Source organism: Colletes latitarsis, chromosome 8, assembly GCF_051014445.1.
Source record: "Colletes latitarsis isolate SP2378_abdomen chromosome 8, iyColLati1, whole genome shotgun sequence".
NCBI lineage: Eukaryota > Metazoa > Arthropoda > Insecta > Hymenoptera > Colletidae > Colletes > Colletes latitarsis.
Window position 1 is genome coordinate 24,676,842 of NC_135141.1, and position 17,749 is coordinate 24,694,590.

The window sequence follows — 17,749 nt, forward strand, 5'->3', positions numbered from 1 at the left end:
GAGTGAACCTCTGCTCGTCGAGTGAAAATAAATTGTACCGATGTTTCCGTTTTCGTAGTTAACAAAAACCCCGTTGGAAATGTTGCAGTAAACCGGGCAAAAAGAAGCTGCTCCTCAACGAGGTACCGCGAGGGGAAGTGAAACTGGATCTCGGACCGACGTATCCCTCGGTCTCGAGCTTCACGACGATGTCCCTGGATCGAAGATCCATCTGCAAGAAGGTCCACAGTCCGGTGTTGAATCGTTCTCCGTTGACCAAAGTGCCGAAACATCCGTTTCTGAACGGCATCCCTAAGCATCCGTTCGTCTCCCTGACGAAGATCGACAAGTTCGAGGACACCAGCGATTCGGAGTCGGTGGTCGTCAAGAACGATCTCTACGAAGTGGAGTTCCGCAGGAGCTGCGTGGATCTGATCACAACGACCTCGTTTTCCAAGCGTTCCTCCACCGGCAGCGACTACGACGTCCCGAGGAGGTTCCTCTCGAAATCAGAAACGGAGATCCCGAAAGCTTGCCAGTCTTTCGCGACCGGAAGTCACGTCAAGACGATATACGACGTTCCAAGGGCGAATAGTTTGGAGAGACCCAGATCCAGCGAGTACGACGACCCGCTTCCGCTTCCGCTTTCGTCGATGAAACGAAGCGCCAGCATGGCCGACTCGATCCTCCCCGACGTTTACGCGATCCCCTGCGACAAAATATCCCACTACGCCACCATCAAACCGAGGAATAATAAGATGTACTTGTGCGTAGACGTGCTGCAGAATTCTGGTCACGATTTATCCGTCGCGGAGAAGAGATCCTTTTAAACGACGCCACACAGCCACCAAATATTTGCACAGTCGTCCGTTGCCGAGGATTTTGTGAGTTTGATGTGAAATTGGCACGAAAGGTAAGCCATACACAGGATGTCCCGTCATTCCTTCTATAAAAATTTCGAGAACTTCCTTCAGAGTATATAAAGTTTGCTAACAAACGATTTCTTTCAAGCTAGGAAACCACGAGACACCCTATAAAACTAGTTCACCCAGGATTTTTTGTTTTAGGATAGGCGAGTTATTTTCAGATTTAACTTTTGATCGACGCGAACGATGTGTGACGTTCGAGTCTTTGCTTCTTACTTTGTTATACGGGGGTTGGCTGTAATTTCAGCAAATATCCGAAGTCAACGCGTTGATTGGAAATAGTTTGCACGAGAACGAAAGTACAAATATTTTATAAATTGATGATTAATCTAGCTAACGAGTCTTTTAAATTTTAGCCCTGTGGAGTGCGTGAGCGGTAAGATTGGATATTTTGAGCGACACGTTGGAGTGTTTTGTACTCCTTTTGGCTGCCTCTGGAATGCTCGCGAGCAGACTATGCGCGTTTTGTAATTTTATCATGCGTGTGTGTCGAAAGCTGCTTTGATTTTACTGCTCGCGCGTCACCGGAGTCTCGTGTATTTCGAGAGAAATATTCCACGAGATCTCCGCCCGCGGCGAACGCGAGAGGATTTTTTGTTTTAATTTTTAATTTCGCCTGAACTTCGCGAAACTCCAGAAATGGAATTTCGAGCGAAGGGCTTTCGAGTTAACAAGACCGACGAACGCGCGGAATCGCGCGTTTTAACGTTGCTGTGAAAAAATTAATATACGCACGTTGCACAGTAGGATCTACGGCGTTTCCAACCGGAAACGTTTGCGCAAACGACTCTTCCGTGACGTTAGATTTTAGGAGCGATCGTCTCGTTCGTTTTCGACGGGAAATGTTAGACGAGGACAGGAGCTCGAAACGATTCGAAAGGCTTAGTCTCAAATATTTCCGTAAAGAAATATCATTAGAGAACTCGATCAGCGTCGAAACGTTATACCTTGTGATCTCGCAACGTATCAGTATTACGCGTAAGTGCCATGTAGAATTAAGTAAGAACTAGGACTAACTAGGTATATCGTCGACGTGATTATTCGTTAGAGCAGAACCGAGAGACTATGGACGAAATATGTACAGTTTTATTTACCACGCTATATCTATACAAGCATATGTTGTATTTTTTTAATAAAAGTTCTTCCAACGTTGCGAAATTCGGTCGTCTGTGTATCTTCGATCCCTTAACGGATATTAGTCAAAGCTTCAATATTGCGTTAGTCAGAAAATGGTGGTTCGGAAAATTGGTAGAGTTACACGGGATTAAAGGTAGCGGTGCACGGGTGAATAGTGCTTGTCTCAAAACTTTAACCATTTGCAACGAATGACGTCATAGGTATCCTTGCCATTTTCACCGCGGATGTTCAGCTACGTCATAGCCATACTAACCGTTTTCACCGTGGACGTCACGAGCTTCCAGCGACGATACTACGATGGACTTACGACAAGAACGCTTTCGAATAAAATTAACAAAATTTACGCGACCCAAAGTCGATTTCCAACCGGGTCTAAAGAATGTATTAGCAAATAAAATCTGGTGGACTCCCGGTGGGAGGGGTCATTGGCTCGTCCCTGTTCCGCAAACGTGAGCGACGATGAAGGAGGTTCCTCTGACGTTATGAAAGCAAATGTCTGCAGGCCCACGGGGCCATAACGGAGGAATCTCACGGTGGAGAAGTACACTGACGTAGAAGCTCGTTTCGTTGGCACCAGGACACGACGTGATGTGGGCGAGGAGCGTGGGTTGTAACGGGTGTCCATTAGCCTATCGCTGGAAGCACCTAGTGCACCAGAAATGCTCACGTAGGTGTTCGTGTCAAGGGCGAAGGATGGTGTGTAAATCCTTTTTAAAGAAACCGACGACCGAATTAACGAGTGGGAGAGTCATGAGATAGCAAATCCTGAGAATCAATGATTCACTAAATTCTGAATCTTTGAAAGCCTCCATTTCCTTACGATCAAGATAAACGCAAGAAAATTATGGCTATCAGTTTACTTACATTGCGTTTAATCTACTCTAACGAAACGTACAGTTACTCTACTTGAATTTCCCTAACATTTTTCAACTTTTTCGAAACTTTCTCGATTATAATACCTTCCTTATAGATCGAAGAGTAAAAATTCGCGCGATTTCGCGTGGTGTTTAACCTTTCCCTTCCATAGATCACCCGTGGCAGTCTTGCACGGGATTAAAACTTGCATAAATCGCTTAACAAGATGAGGATAAGCTTTCCGCAAGGAACACCAGAGTCTAAGATCGACAAAGTTTATCCTCAGGTCCGCGTCTTCGATAAAATTTATGTTAGACAAATAAAAATAAATCTCAGCAGTTTCGTCGCGTTTACATTGGGCACCAAAGTCCCGTGAATTTTAATTTTAACGGTATCGTGATCAATCGGTAGAAATTTAAATACATGCTAAAACGAACAATTTTTTACCAGAGTTAATTGCATTTCCAGTACCGTAAATACAATTAGGTTGCCCGTAGCAGACAAGTTTGTGCAGCGTCAATGTTTTCGAGTAATTTATCGAATCGTTCTCCGGACCTGATCGATCGTATTAATTCGAAGTAATTTACGAGCGACGTGAAACGTTAATTCAGCTGTAACGAGTTCGTTACTTTGTCGCTGGATCGTCGTTACATAACGAGGACAGCTCGAAACTAAGATTTATGGAGCATCCTCGAAGAAAACACGCGAATACGAACTTATAAAAAAGACTCTTATCTTTTCTGATCTTTGTAAATATAAATTCACTCCTCAACGATACCGTGTTTTCAGTTTTTCGCGTAGATTCTTTAATTTAAATTTCTTACGGTCCCGTTGCAATGGTTTGTAGCGAGCAAAATTTATTCTCGATCCCTTCGCCGAATCTATAATTCCGTGCTCGTTAAAATTCACGAAGTTTCGCTACAAAAGTCAAGTACGCGATCGAAATTAATTAGTTTGCCGTGCAACGGTGAATTTTAGAACGCGTGATTTCGAATTTATTTCGGCAACTTAACGTCGGATTAGCTATTTCGAAACGACGAATTATCGTAGCGTTTGATTAGATTCTATTTTCTGGAAAACGAAACGATGGATGTATCGATGTGACGGAGCATGGAACGTTCCGAGATGACTTTAATGGGCCAATAAAGCGACGTGTCCGAAGAAGAATTCGCATGCAGTCGTGTGGCTTCGACGGAAGGTCGACCGAACGAGAGAAGGAGCAATTTTCTAGGCCATCAGCCTGGAAAATTGCTGCAACGTGTTCGCGTGGACGGGTTTTCAGGGTCAATGACTTTTTTTTATTTTTTCTTTTACAGTTTTACTCCAAATTACGACTCTTCAAAGAATCGGGGAAAAATCTCGCGCCGCGGTCACATCGGTGGAATTCCTGCCACTGACTTCCGCCATTCGATTCGAGCTTCAAAGATATTCGACCAGATGTTCCACCAGCCGTTCGCGTACGGCGGAATAATAATTATCAAATAAATATTAGGGATTAATTTCTGGCAACGTACACAGATTAGTAAAATATTTTATTTGAAATATATTTAGTTGAAATTTCACTTCTTATTTAAATCGTAGAGTCTATTACTTAAAATATTTTTATAATAAATTTTATCTCTGGGTACGGTAAGCTAGCGGATCGATCGTTTAAACTGGACAGATAATGTTTCTTTTCCGAAGAGTCGTTAATTGATAGTCCGTACGATCGATTATGTAAATGTTTAGCCGAGTAAAAATTACATTGAAACTCATCTTTAAGCAATACCCTCGCGGTCATAAATATGAATAGGAATACTGTTGCAATAACATCGATATCGTCTCGTTGATCTCGCTTGGAGAAACATTGGCATCGATCCGTAGTAAATTCCCAGCCATGTTGGACGTTCGTCAAACCGTGACCGGTCAGTCGATCCGATTTCCTATTGGAGTCGTCCGTATTCCTGTTCGACGACGATTTCAGATAAATTTCATAATCGACGCAACGCTAAATAAATCTCCTATAAAAATCATGAGAATTTTATTAGAGGGTATAGAGGAAAATATTATTTAATATCAACGCTAGATCCACGTTCCTAAACTTACTAATATTTCTCTATCTAGGAAAATAAATCTCTGGATGTTTCGAACTTACCATTATCAATTAAAAATGCATTCGTCTGTAGACTTAAAAATCCTCGAGATTCGACTGTCGACGCAAAAAAAGTAAGGAAAACAGTGGGACGTTCGAGATAATGGAAACACCCTGTACAAGTACCTCGCGGATTTTTGTTTCAGATCCAAAGCTGCGGAAAAGCTCATCGTGTTGCGAGTTCGGCATTTCAAAGAGGCACCTTTCGTCAATAACGAACGCAATTCCTATGCAAATCTGGCCGCGGGCAGATTTCGCTCGTACGCGAAAAGCCTGGACGCACTACTTACCGGAGGAAAAGTGGTTTCAAGGAGAATATGGTCGGACGAGCCGGCGCGATAGGGAAAAATTGTGAAAAATGCGTCTCGCGGTCGTGGAACGAATCGATTTTATTGAATCCTGATTCAGGCTGGAAACTGCAGGAGGATGATCAGGTATGTCGACAGTACACCGATGATCTGAAAACAATAACAATTCTATCAATACTCCTGCACCAGGAACACCACAAATGGGGGAAAAATTCTTATCCAGACGCAATCGTAGACGAATAAAATCTTTTCTCGAATGGAAATTTAACGTCGCAAATAAATTGTTGTAATGTTATTGGACAGCCGCAAATTGGGGCAAAATTTTGCCCGTCTCTGGCGCGCGCTAGTTCAAACAACCCATTAAATCGTTGTTCGATGTTGTTGGCTGGGACACGAGTTAACGGAAGTTTGGGTAATCGGAATATTTAATGAAACATCGAGGGATGACGTTTGAAATTCAAAGCTCGTTATTGCGTTTCAAAACATCGACGGTGCCCCCTCTCTTCGAGGCGGGACGGAGTCCAGTGTCGTTGGGTTTCGTTAAAGGAACTCGTTTTGTCGGTGAAATCGGAGTCGCAGAGTCGAGAAGTGGATTACAGAAATCCCTCGGAGGCTTTACGAGGAAGCAATTTACGATCGGTCCGGCGACATTTCAAAATCATGGTTATTAAGCAGCGTCCAATTAATCCTTCGCTTTTGTGAAACGGCGCGTGAATATCTGCGAAACTGGAACGACTGCGATAAGAACGATTCTCCTGCCCGGGAGTAGTTGGTTCGAACGTCAAAGGGTAGGCAGAGGAGGAGGGGGAAGGGTTCCCCGTTGTTCGCGATTAAAAGCTTCTTTTCCGCGAAGACGGTTCGAAATGCATTTACCGAGCACAGAAGCGGCAAATTCACGTCGAAAAGCCCGCCGGCGGAGAAACGGAGACGCCTGTTCAAAAAATGCAACGACGTGCGAACGCTGTCCTGTAACCAACACGAATCGATTAGTCCAAACTCCTATTTATTTAGTATTAAAATAAATTCTGGTGGATTTGGATTAATAAGCCTAGTTTTCTGGTGCAATACTCACGTCATGTGGAAATTTCTTCATTACTCTGGCGTTCCACTCGGTGATAATGGCGCCCATGGAATTCGCCTGGAATTCGAAATACTCTAATTTGATCGTACAATTGCAGGAAAACTCGATCAGGAGTTGCGCGAAAGTTCTATGGAAATTTCGAAGTCGATTCCTCGGGAGAATCGACGTAGCGATTGGAACACCGAAGTTGCCGCCAAATATTTTGACCGCTCGAGGCTAATCGCCTTATTACGATGTCGCGAATAATGAGACAAGATCGTTCGATAAGATACCTTTCATTCTCGAAGTTACGGAACTCGTAAATATCATTTGTTAGCAATTTGCGTTGCATCTGATTTAGGCGACGATACGAATGTACAATTACTATAATGGTGATTCGATTCGCTGAATGAAAAACAAACTTGTTTCTCATGAATTTAATGGTTTGCGTGTCACGTTGGAAACATTGTAACTGTGTAATCCCCAATTAAAAGAAAAACCGTATTTCAATAAAACTGTCAACGCAATTAATGTCCCGCGGATCTGGCGTTGATCGATCGAACGAGTCTATAGCCTTAGCACTATACCTCCGTAGTCGCATAATGGCAGGCAATGTGAAGGGCCAAAAGCTGAGCTACGTATACGATGAGCCAGAACAACATGTTGAACAACATGCGCCAAGGTATACGCGACCAGGACGTCAACATCACCCAATCGATGATGAAGTACAAGTTACTGACGCTGTGCACGCACAAGTTCCCTAGCCAGAACAGCAACGACCACCAGTAGATATTGTTGAGTGACTCGGCGATCAACATTAATTCGTTATGAAGATCCTGGACAGTCTTTCATGCGAAAACAATGAAGACGTATCGTTACTAGAACCCCTATGGCCGCTATTGTTAGATCTAGGAAGAACTTTCGAACCTTTCTGCTGACGGTGCTGCTTTTGTAACCGATCTTCGGCGGCAGATTCTCCCTGGCGATCAGGTTCAGCTGATGGAAACGTTGGCCGATGAAGCTCACCATCCCGAAGAGCTTGTACACGGCCACCGCGGTGCCCAGGTAAATGCACATGTAGCTGATGTTGAAGGCCCAGGGCTCAGAGTACGCGTACATGCCGCTGAGATTGACCAAAGTCCAGGCGATGGTCTGGCTGATCAGAAGCACCCAGACGCAGATCTTGTTCTTGGTCTCCTTGCGCGGGTAACCGAGCCTGTCGAGCTTCTCGTCGAAGTCTTGAAGACCGTTCCAGATACGGACGAACGACCGTCTGTTCAACGTGGTCGAGATCAGTTCGTACACGGCCACGAGATAGTTGACGATCACCTGTGACGACGACGCTCTTGAAATATCGAGTCGATTAATTTGTCTAAACGTTGGAACGTTCGTGTACCTTTGCAGTCTCGACCGCCGCCACGATCGACTTCTCCCTCTTCGTTACGATGAACCTCATGAACACCATGTATATGATGTAGGAGTAGAGGACCAGAAAGGCCAAGGAAAACACGAGGCAGACGTTGGAGGGCACTATCTGATTGCCCGTGAAATCGTACGGCGCCAACCCGAACACTTTCATTATGCAAACGGCGGGGTAAACTGCCGAATGTAATTGGGAGTCCGGACCGTGGTACTTGCTAGGGTGATACTTCTTCTCCGCGGCCAGTTCCGCGAACGTAGTCTCCACGTCGAAGGGTTTCACGCGGATCCTCGCCTTCGGGAGGGCGTCCTGTCTGGAGTAGTGCTCGGCGAAGTCTCTTTGGAACAAACCCATCTCTTTCATCGTGCAATTCGACTTGGACTCGATCGGCGCTTTGCCACAGCCACGGGCTGCAAGAGAAAAAAGCAGAGTTATAATTCGTTTATCGACGAACGTGCGAACTAAATTATACAACGCGACGCGCGCCATTGTAGCGAAACTTTAGTCAATTCGAAAACATCGGCAGGAGGGCCGACTGCGTCAATATTGTCTCCGCAAACACGTGTCACTGCATACATGCGCTCCCTTGCATACCAAACGTCGTATCTTTATGTTTGTCAACTATTTGTAATGAGCAGCGCGCGTGTAAAATGGAATATTTATTAATTTCAATCCATCGATAGAGAAATGGAGCCATGATTTGGAGCTTTGATCCATTCAAGGAAGATTAAATTGACTATTAGGTCCATTTATCGTTATTGATACTAAAGGTGGTCGATTAGAGTCCTCTTCTTGTTAGTAGAAGCGTGAATAAATGTGGAATCGATCTGGAAAATAGTTTAAACGCATAGTAATGAGTAGGTAGGATCTATATTTTCTATAAATAAGGTAGAAAGTCCCCTCAACTATAAAATGGGAAAATAGTGAGCGAAATTGTGGCAGAAATCGATAAATTAAGGGCGCGAAATAAATTGCTCCGGCTCTAGCCGGCTATTAGTCACCGCTTCCGGTGCACAGAACGAGCGCTATCGATTTGAAATATTAGTTTCGCTGGAAAAAAAAGAGGAAATTTCACAAAGAACCCCGTTGAACCGGTTTCTCGCCTGTAAATTCGTTTAACGCCCCTAATTTATGGGTCCCGTCGCCAGTCGTTTATTCGCTAACGCGCTCGGGACACAAAACGTAAAGTAATAACAAATAAATTTAACGCGGATAATTGGCGTTCGCGCCGAAATGGATTTAATATTTGTCAACAGAGGAAGAAACGGCTTTGGCCATTGTCCGAAATACGAGTTCCGCGCGAAATGAAAAACAAACCAAAAATTGAAAATCCACGTCGACGCGTCGACGACAGGGGAAATTGAATTCGATCGGGAAATCAAAATCTCGATAGTTACGAGCGTGTATTTGCAAAACAAGGGTAGTGTCACAACGAATGAACGAAACGATTAGTATGGTCGATGTGTCTTCGAGAATATAATTTTGAGAAAATTACGTTCGCGTTTGCTGAGTTTATCGAGTTGGAGCAAATATTGTGTCCCGATGGGATCGTATGCATACTTTATCGTAGAATACCTGTGATCGAAAACGTACAGACGTGTTTACGTTTATCAGGTACAACCTAATATTTACCTGCTGTTTGTCGTTCATATCTTTTGAATTAATGCGAAGTGAGTTGAAAAATGTGATTTACTAACGGTATTCACAACGATCGATAGACACGCGAACGATCCAGTATAGCATTCCAAGAGTGACATTGGCGATAGTTTAAGTGGAATAAATTATTATGCATGATTGGTCTTGAGTTCAAGGATTTTTCAACATCATTATTACGATTGTAATACGACGTTTTGGATCGAGAATATAAAAAAAGGACAAGATCTGTTCGAATATCGCTAATTTGTACGAGACGAGGCGTGAAAATGGATGCTGAATGCCCTGTAACTGAGCGATGCCGTTTCCGGAGATGTAGAATCTCGATGGGAGAACAATATTCTAAATGCAGGAGAACTGGCACGGAAAATAAAATACCGAGAGTGCTGTGGTGATTGAAATCCGAGGAGCCTCGCATTACGAGTCCAAGAATCTTGAAGACGAGCTTCCTCGCGTTTATATAACATGGTACAAGAAGCAGAGACGACGTAGAAACAATATCTGGAAGTTTTTAAATCTTAACATCGCGCCGTTCGAGGTTGGGTCACTCGTGACCCGGCCTCAGACATTCGAAGAACGAAACCGTTCAAAAACTTGGCCAGACGCCCTCCTATTTCCCCTATTTCCAGCATAATTGAATTTCCAAGTGCGCTCTGCACGAGAGGAGCATTCCAATCGGATCAGAAATCGCTTCGAAATGGAAATCCGCAAATCTGATCGTGGATTCCCTCGCTCGAAACAACGACAATGCCGCTTTCGACTGTTCGATGGCGCACTGAACAGACGAACGCCGAATTGCGAGCAGTACAATGGAATTTATGATTTGTGTCGAATGGAGAGTCGTCGCACGCGGAACCATATCGCGTTAGAATGTTCTTCCATTTAAATCCTTTCGATCCAGGATCTTTCTCTGCATTTTTTAAATAATAAAATCGTTACAGTGGAAGGAATTCGACCATCGAATAGCGTAAAACAGTCCAGCTTTCGTTTTTCACGTTCACTGTAAGTTCACTGCAGTAGAACCGAAGTGCAAGGTCTAGATTTGCCTCTAAATTAGCTTCCATCTTTCAGCTTCACTACGGATGATCTGAAGCGAGGGGGCGTGAATTCGGATAGGAGAATAACCGTACCTGATCGACGTCGAAGAGCAGGTTTTCTTTCGGCGGGATGCGACGTCAACGTCGGGGTGGAACTGCGTGGCGAAATCATCCCCGACGGCGCGACGAGTGATGGAATAGTCACCGAGCAACGGCACAAATAACACCCAGAGATCCAAATGGCTCGCGGTCTCCCATCGGTCGCGATAAAGCGAAATTAAAGCCGTGAGGGTAAACAATCGTATGGGTATTTGCCATCGGTCGTGCCAGGACTCTTCCGATGATCGTCATTTGGATATTAGTCCAACGAGCGAGCGATGAATTATTGAACCAGCGAACTAGGTATCTGTGCTGGTATCTGCCAGGAGGCGTTAATCGAGCACCACTTTTCGATTATCCGCGATCTCGGTGTCATCTACAATGATTATTTTATTTTATTCCGCCGTTTCAACGACTGAACATATCCCTTTGCACAAATGAAAAATAATTCCAACCGTCGGATGAATTTTATTTTATCTTTACAAACATTAAGGAATTGATTCCAAGTTATTATAACTACTGCCCGAGATAATTCCTCAAGCGATATGATAAAGTTTCTCGTTGAAATTTTAGTAATTCTTAAATGAGATCGGAATAGGAGATCGATAGGATCAAAATTGCAGGTAATAAAACAAGGTTTTCCAACTTGTTTCGTACAGTATTCGAAGAGACTTGTATCCATACTGAATATGAGTGCGTAGGCGTGAAAAAACAAATGCATAAATGAAAAACACTTTGAAAGCAATGGATAAACAATGAATTTAATTTTTCTGACCGCGTGCGGGGGTGTCATGCGAATTACGCTGAAATCAAGCTGCACTATACAACCGACACGTGTTGATTCCATATGCAAAAGTCGTAAACAACCGTCTGCACGCTAGCAGTCGTCGTATGTTGCTGATTATTTGCCCAGTCAATACACGATTATTTGTTAGGGAGTAATAGCTCTATTTACCTTTACATTATTGTCCATTACCATCCGTAATAAATTCCTTCGCTGTTCCTACATGAAAGAAACATCGATGATCTTGAAAACTCCGGTGAGGAATAAAAAAATATTGCAACGTATTGGTCTCTCGATAGCATTTAAATTGCACATAGAGTGTTTGTTATAGTTTCTCAACTGGTGGAAATATTTAGGTGGCCTGGTTCAGGCGAGAAGTCCTGCATATGGAAAGAGAGAAAAGGCGGTAATACAAAGCAGAGTATTAGATGAAAATTTACGACAGAAACTGTCTCGTCAGGACGACGCCCCAGAGAAATGCAATTTAACTCGGCGAGCACGATGAATGATATTCATCGAGCGGTCAACACACCCCCAACTACCCCGTGCACGTCCATGAGAATAAAGCCTATTTTATCCCACTTTCCTGGAAAATTGCTTCGGCGGATGAACTAAATTTTTTGCATAAATCATCTCGCTTCGATACACGTTACCAAGAGACCAGCTTGTTGCACGAGACTACAAGGGTTAATCTTGTCCGTAGTAATTAAACGATTATTATCGACGTATCCTTGATGTATCGCGAAGTTGCAACCCTTCTGAACATGGTACGGAATCTAATACAGATCGAAGCACGATATTCAATCGACAATCGAAAGTCAACGATGAATTTAGCGACTGCCTCGAAAAAAAAACCTTTGTCGTCCTTCGAGCTAACGTTCCTCTCGCCCCTTTAAAGAGTAAACCTTGATCCCTGCACGCGACAAATTACTCTTTTTACTAGCTAACAGAGACGAGAGGTATGAGAACCATGAAGGATGAACTCTTCAGATGGATTTGCGAGAAATACGCAACGGACAGCTTCCTGGACAGACGCATTGTCCGGGAAAAAGCTCTAGAGCTAACGAAGACCCATGGACTTAGCAGTAGGCAGCTTTCCTGATAATAATGCCATAATTCAGCTTATTTTGGAGTCCTGCATTGACTCGAAAGAATCTATTGCATCTAGAGATATCGTTGACATTTTCTAAAATTACCCAGCGAATAACTACATTACGCGTTTAATGTCGTGTTAAAATTTGAAAAGGTTTCAAGTGCTCGAACAACTGGATTACCAATTTTCTCAAAGACCATGGCTTCTCCGCGGACCTCACGAACCGCAGCGGTCCGATATTCGACAACTATCGCGACTGGATCGATCTGATGAGGTCCACGATAGTCAAGTACAAGCACAGCGATCTGTTTCACGCGGACGAGCTGACCATGTATTCCGACGTACTCCCCACGAGGATCGAGACCACCGGGTGTACAGAATCGCCGAGGAATCGAGTGACGGTCCTGTTGGGCTGCAACTCCTCAGGGACAACGAAACTGCCGCTCCTGATCTGCGGACCCTACCCGTCCAGGACAACGACCAAGGATCACGTTTACTGCCACAGCCAGGATTCCTTGATCAGCGACGAGCTGTTCAGCGGTTGGCTGACGACCGTGGACGATCGTATGTCGAGGTGCAACAGCAAGATCTTGCTGTTTCTGAGACATAACAGGGCACGCGCAGCTCGTGATTTATCGTTGACCAACACGAGTCTCGTTTACCTGCCTGATGATTTTCCGCCGTACTTACGGCCGTTGCGAAGGGATGTTTTCCATTACGTCAAGATGATCTTCAGACAAAGGTTAAATCAACTAGCTTTTATCCTCCGTTCATAAATTAAACTTTCTATTCGTTTCGAATAACGTTCGAAATGTTTGCAAAAGGTACGCGGAAAGATTGATGCAGTACACCTCAGAATGGAACCTCCGCGACGTCCTCGAATCCTTGATCGACGCTTGGGAAAGGGTACCGCAAGAGACCATCGTCTACAGCTTCCAGAGGACACGTTTCAGGACCGACGATTGCTTCATGCGAATCGACTGCGACTGCTGGCCGAGCTTGAACACGGGCATCTCGTTCAAGAGGTTCGTGACGTTCGACGACGATCTATCTGACGATCGTTGGTCCGTCGAGAGGAGCAATCGACATCACAGTTACAATCTCAGAGCGAGCAACAGGGACGCGGTGAAAGTTAAGAAAGACGACGCGAGTCGTACGTCGCGGGACGACGAAGAAATCGACCGGAAACCAGACTGCGCCATGGTAACGGATTCCGGGGAACCCCCGGACAATAAGGACCGAATCGAAAGGCAAAATTGGCTGATGGAGTCTCGGAAAAGAGCTTACGGTGGGATTCAATGCTCCTCGAAAAAGCAAAGCGACGATCGCGAGACGATCGAAGACGCAAGCATCCCGAGTATCTTTGCGACGGAGGATCCGAGGGTCGATCATTCACGATCGATTGGCGACGAGGCATTCAAACGAGGAACGCATCAAAGACGCCACGCGGAACAGAACGTGGCTACGAAATCCCGTCAGACTATCATAGACAAAGCTTTCGCTTTGACAACGTCCGGTAGAGCTGACTTCGCCAGGAAACTAATTGACAATGTCTACGCGTCCAACCAAGAAGCCAGGAAGCACTTTGGTTGTCAAGACGATGTAGGGACCGGATGTAGCTACGTACCGGAAGAAACCACGGAACCGATTCTTTTGAATACGTTGGTCGAATCGGATCGACCGTCTACTTCCACTAATGACTGGGAGGCTCTATCGGAAACGATCACGCAAAACGCCTACGAAGTAATCAGGAGCCATCCGGTCGAAGAATTAGTCAAGGGAAACGAAACGTTATTGAAAGCTCAACAGTTTTCTAAACATCTGGACGGTTTCGAAGAACGTTCCGACAACAGCGAAAGTAGCGAGAAAAAGATGAAAATGGACCACGACTGGTCGAAGCAGTACGAAACTACTTTCGTTTTCGGTTTATCCGGCTCACCGAATGCCACGAGTTGCTCCTCCGGACAGCATCATGGCGACGAAAATATCGTCGAACCGTGTACCTTAAACGCGACGCCGTCTGCCTCTCCGAGAAATTAGAAACTCGTTTACATTCGTAGTAGTCTCTTATTTAACGCGATAAAATTCTACCTGGAAAGATGGAAACATAAATCCAGAAACTCGAGAAATACCGTGACAAATTTCAACAGAGACGTATCTGAACAAACATAACAAGCGAGGTACGCAAGTTTTCGTCGACCACGAATATTTTACACTCTCGCTAATGCGGAATCGAAGTCGACCGTTATCGGACGCGATCGTTCACGTCGCGGTAACGTTTTACAATTTACTTGCAGAAGCATTGAAAGGATAAAAGTTTCTCGGGCTACGTAACGGTTCACGAACTCTGAACAGCGTTTTAAAACATGCTACGGTATTTTTCAGATGCTGCGCGAACGTTGTCCGCGATTCGTCGTGTAACTCTCAAAAAATAAAGATAAATATACGTCGATATACCATTATTAGTTCTCGTTACGGGGTTATAAATATGTGCAAAATAGGGTATATCTCTTTCATAAACGTTTATTTATTCCATAAATATTAATTCTGAATTCTGATCCTAAATAGAAATTCTGAACGTTCGAGCTTGTATTTCAACTCCCTTTATTTCCGTTATACTGAAAAGTGTATACGTATACCACCAGTCATTTCCTTCGTACGAGAAAGTGCATCCGTGAAGTCATAACACGTTTTGTGACAACAATTCCTGTCGTTGTTGCTTCTGAATAATGCGAAATGGATATCAAGGTTGACCTGGCGGTCTAGTAGTAGCGCATGCAGGCGATGCTGAAAGATTTATGACGTTATCGTTCGACCGGCATAATAATTCAATAGTCGCGGCTCTGTTGCAGATCGGATGTGACACCCGCATGTAGACTCCATCGTAATTACCATCTTTTAACCGTAGACTTCAAATACATTTCAATCTAATATTGATACGTCATTAATATTCGGATAAAAATTGAAATTTATTCGTCGTGAATAAGACCGCGCTAGTGGCTGCAAATTTAAAATAGTTTCTTTAAATATCGAATAAATTTGTTAATAATAGCGATTGACCACTGGTTTTTTTTACCAGGTCGTACATAAATCGAGATCAATGATTATTTCGTACGACTTCCGTACACTAAGTTAAATCACGCGTACGTGAGCTCGTAGAGTTTCAGGAAGTCGAGAAAGACAAACTAACACTTGCTCTCTTTCTCTATTCTCCGAAGCTGCCCGAAGTGAGCACGTATACACTTCGGTTCACCTCGCCGTACACTCGAGGTCTGTTGTTATGGTAACAGTAACAGTCCTGGTTTGGTTGCCGGTAGGGTATGTCTTGGGGTAAAATGTATATCGTTCAAAGTCTTAAATAGACAAATTTTATTTGTTTTTAGTGTGTAACATTGATTAGGAAAGACGGTCTAAATTATCATACTTTTTGTATCCATATTTCAAGTAAGTAGGAGATTAACAGATTTCATATTATAGTATAAAAATAAAACTTTATCATAAATCCATACGAACATTCTTAAAAATTGAAATAATATAGATAAATTGCACATCACATCTTGTAATTTTATATTATTTTTGTATTTATTTCTAATACTTGAAATTAATTAGATTCATACAATTCACCTATAGGCAGATCTTTAACTTTTTGTATAGTATCAAAAATCTTATTTAATATATGAGAATGTATTGTTAACTTATCATCATTGGCATTGACAGTAACCCATGTTTTGTCTTTTAGTTTCTCATAGTTTTCAGCTACACGTTGTTGAATTTTAATATTTTCAAATCGTTCATCTCCCCAATTACTACGCAAAGACTGATCTTCTTGGGATACTTTAAGTAAAATGACTAAATCTGGAGAAGGTAGCCCTCTATCAGCTTCCTTGCACCAAGCTAAACTTCTGCTACTTGTAGCTGCTGTGTAAGCAGCACCTGAACTTGCATACCTGAAACAACATTTATAATTTAAATAATGAAAGAATTATTTAACCATTGGTTGCAAAGCAAAGCAACTATTAAAAATAATTACCTGTCAATGATTAGACTAATACCACTACGCAAGGTTTTCAATATCTCTTCTCTGCATTCCCATCGATTTGCAGAGAACATTAAATGTGCTGCCTCTGGAGGAAATTCTTGTTTTTGAGATAAAAAATTGTTTATTAGTGCTCCAATGCAAGTCTTCCTATCTACAAACAAATGCAGTAAGATATGAGTTATAGAGATTAATATAATCAGTGATTGATATAATCAGAGATTAATATAATCAGTGATTAGAAACATGTAACACTAAGTGTTCACAAAAAAGAACATGATTATGTATTTACTAGGGAAATTTCGCCCTGCCGCTGGAATGTTTAGTTTATTTAAAGCCTCGAGTAACATTTTAACCTGAGTGGATTTTCCAGCTCTGTCGCAACCTTCAAAAACTATTAAAGCACCACGTCCTGACGACATTTTCAAAATACACGTTTCGTAAACTCGTTGACACTCAATATTTAACAGTATTCACTGAATCGTAGACTTTCTGTAGAGTAGGTACAGTTACCACGTACTGACGGAACTGCGAATCGTAATCAATTTACAACGTTATATTAGTCACATTACTGTGTTACTATCTAAACCCTAATCTAAACACAAAATAAAAGTGTTATTTCTTAAGAATAGATATGAAAATAATTCTAAACCTGAACGATAGATTGGCTCTATTGTCGTTACTAGAAATCCCGCCTTTTTTCGCACATGCACAGAAAAGATAACGCCAATGAAGTGTTCCGAGTACAAACTGTTTTGCTTTTTCTGAAAATTATGTAAGGTTTTAATAAATCAATAAAATACGTGACGAAAAGAATAACCCAGGGAATAATGTTGAAATAACTATATAGGACTAATAATGATTCTAATTTATTTAAATGCTCTAACCTACATCACCTATTACTGTCGTGTGTGAAAACCCGCCAAAATAGTTTTCTGATTTTCATGACGTAAATCTAGATATTGGTAAAGGGAATCGGCCGCCCGTTCTATTTATTCACTTTTTAAGTTCTTGATTGTTATTAACTAAATCGATCGCGACTTCTGTCCATTGAGCAAGATGTAGCAACAGTAAATAATCTTAACGTAGACATAAATTCGCATGCTTCTCACTCTACAAATCTTTTCAAGATCTGTTGCCAATTAAATCTTCCGCCGAATCAATATCTTTTATTTCCAATTCCAAATTGCCCCCAGTTGTTTTCCAATATGTATATATTTTCGTTCTATTC

At 42.8% G+C, this 17,749-nt stretch overlaps 4 protein-coding genes across 5 annotated transcripts in view; 2 read left to right on the forward strand and 2 right to left on the reverse strand.

The window, feature by feature from the left end:
* The window catches only part of LOC143344267 (uncharacterized), a 62,325-nt gene extending 60,020 nt beyond the window's left edge, over positions 1-2,305 (forward strand). Inside the window, exon 3 of the mRNA XM_076770147.1 lies at positions 89-2,305. Within this exon, the coding sequence (XP_076626262.1) occupies positions 89-809 (721 nt within the window). The 3' untranslated portion in view covers positions 810-2,305. The remainder of the gene's footprint in view (positions 1-88) is intronic.
* Positions 2,306-5,325: 3,020 nt separating this feature from the next.
* LOC143344269 (uncharacterized) lies at positions 5,326-8,265 on the reverse strand. Its single transcript, XM_076770152.1, has 6 exons — positions 7,793-8,265; positions 7,324-7,725; positions 6,984-7,241; positions 6,409-6,474; positions 6,210-6,302; positions 5,326-5,486 (listed from the first exon to the last, which is right to left on the reverse strand). Exons 1-6 carry the CDS (start codon positions 8,177-8,179, stop codon positions 5,433-5,435), a joined length of 1,260 nt encoding a protein of 419 aa, XP_076626267.1. The 5' UTR covers positions 8,180-8,265; the 3' UTR covers positions 5,326-5,432.
* Positions 8,266-12,350: 4,085 nt separating this feature from the next.
* On the forward strand, positions 12,351-14,522 carry LOC143344972 (uncharacterized). Its single transcript, XM_076771626.1, has 3 exons — positions 12,351-12,474; positions 12,636-13,224; positions 13,307-14,522. Exons 1-3 carry the CDS (start codon positions 12,351-12,353, stop codon positions 14,520-14,522), a joined length of 1,929 nt encoding a protein of 642 aa, XP_076627741.1.
* Positions 14,523-15,836: 1,314 nt separating this feature from the next.
* LOC143344361 (thymidylate kinase) lies at positions 15,837-17,356 on the reverse strand. Of its 2 annotated transcripts, XM_076770353.1 has the most exons (4): positions 17,171-17,356; positions 16,811-17,046; positions 16,513-16,672; positions 15,837-16,429 (listed from the first exon to the last, which is right to left on the reverse strand). In XM_076770353.1, the coding sequence occupies exons 2-4, from the start codon at positions 16,938-16,940 to the stop codon at positions 16,084-16,086; spliced, it is 636 nt and encodes a 211-aa protein (XP_076626468.1). In that variant the 5' UTR covers positions 16,941-17,046; positions 17,171-17,356; the 3' UTR covers positions 15,837-16,083. The 2 variants fall into 2 exon arrangements, with proteins under 2 accessions (XP_076626468.1, XP_076626467.1); XM_076770352.1 differs by having other exon boundaries at positions 16,811-17,356.
* Between the last annotated feature and the right edge of the window lie 393 nt (positions 17,357-17,749).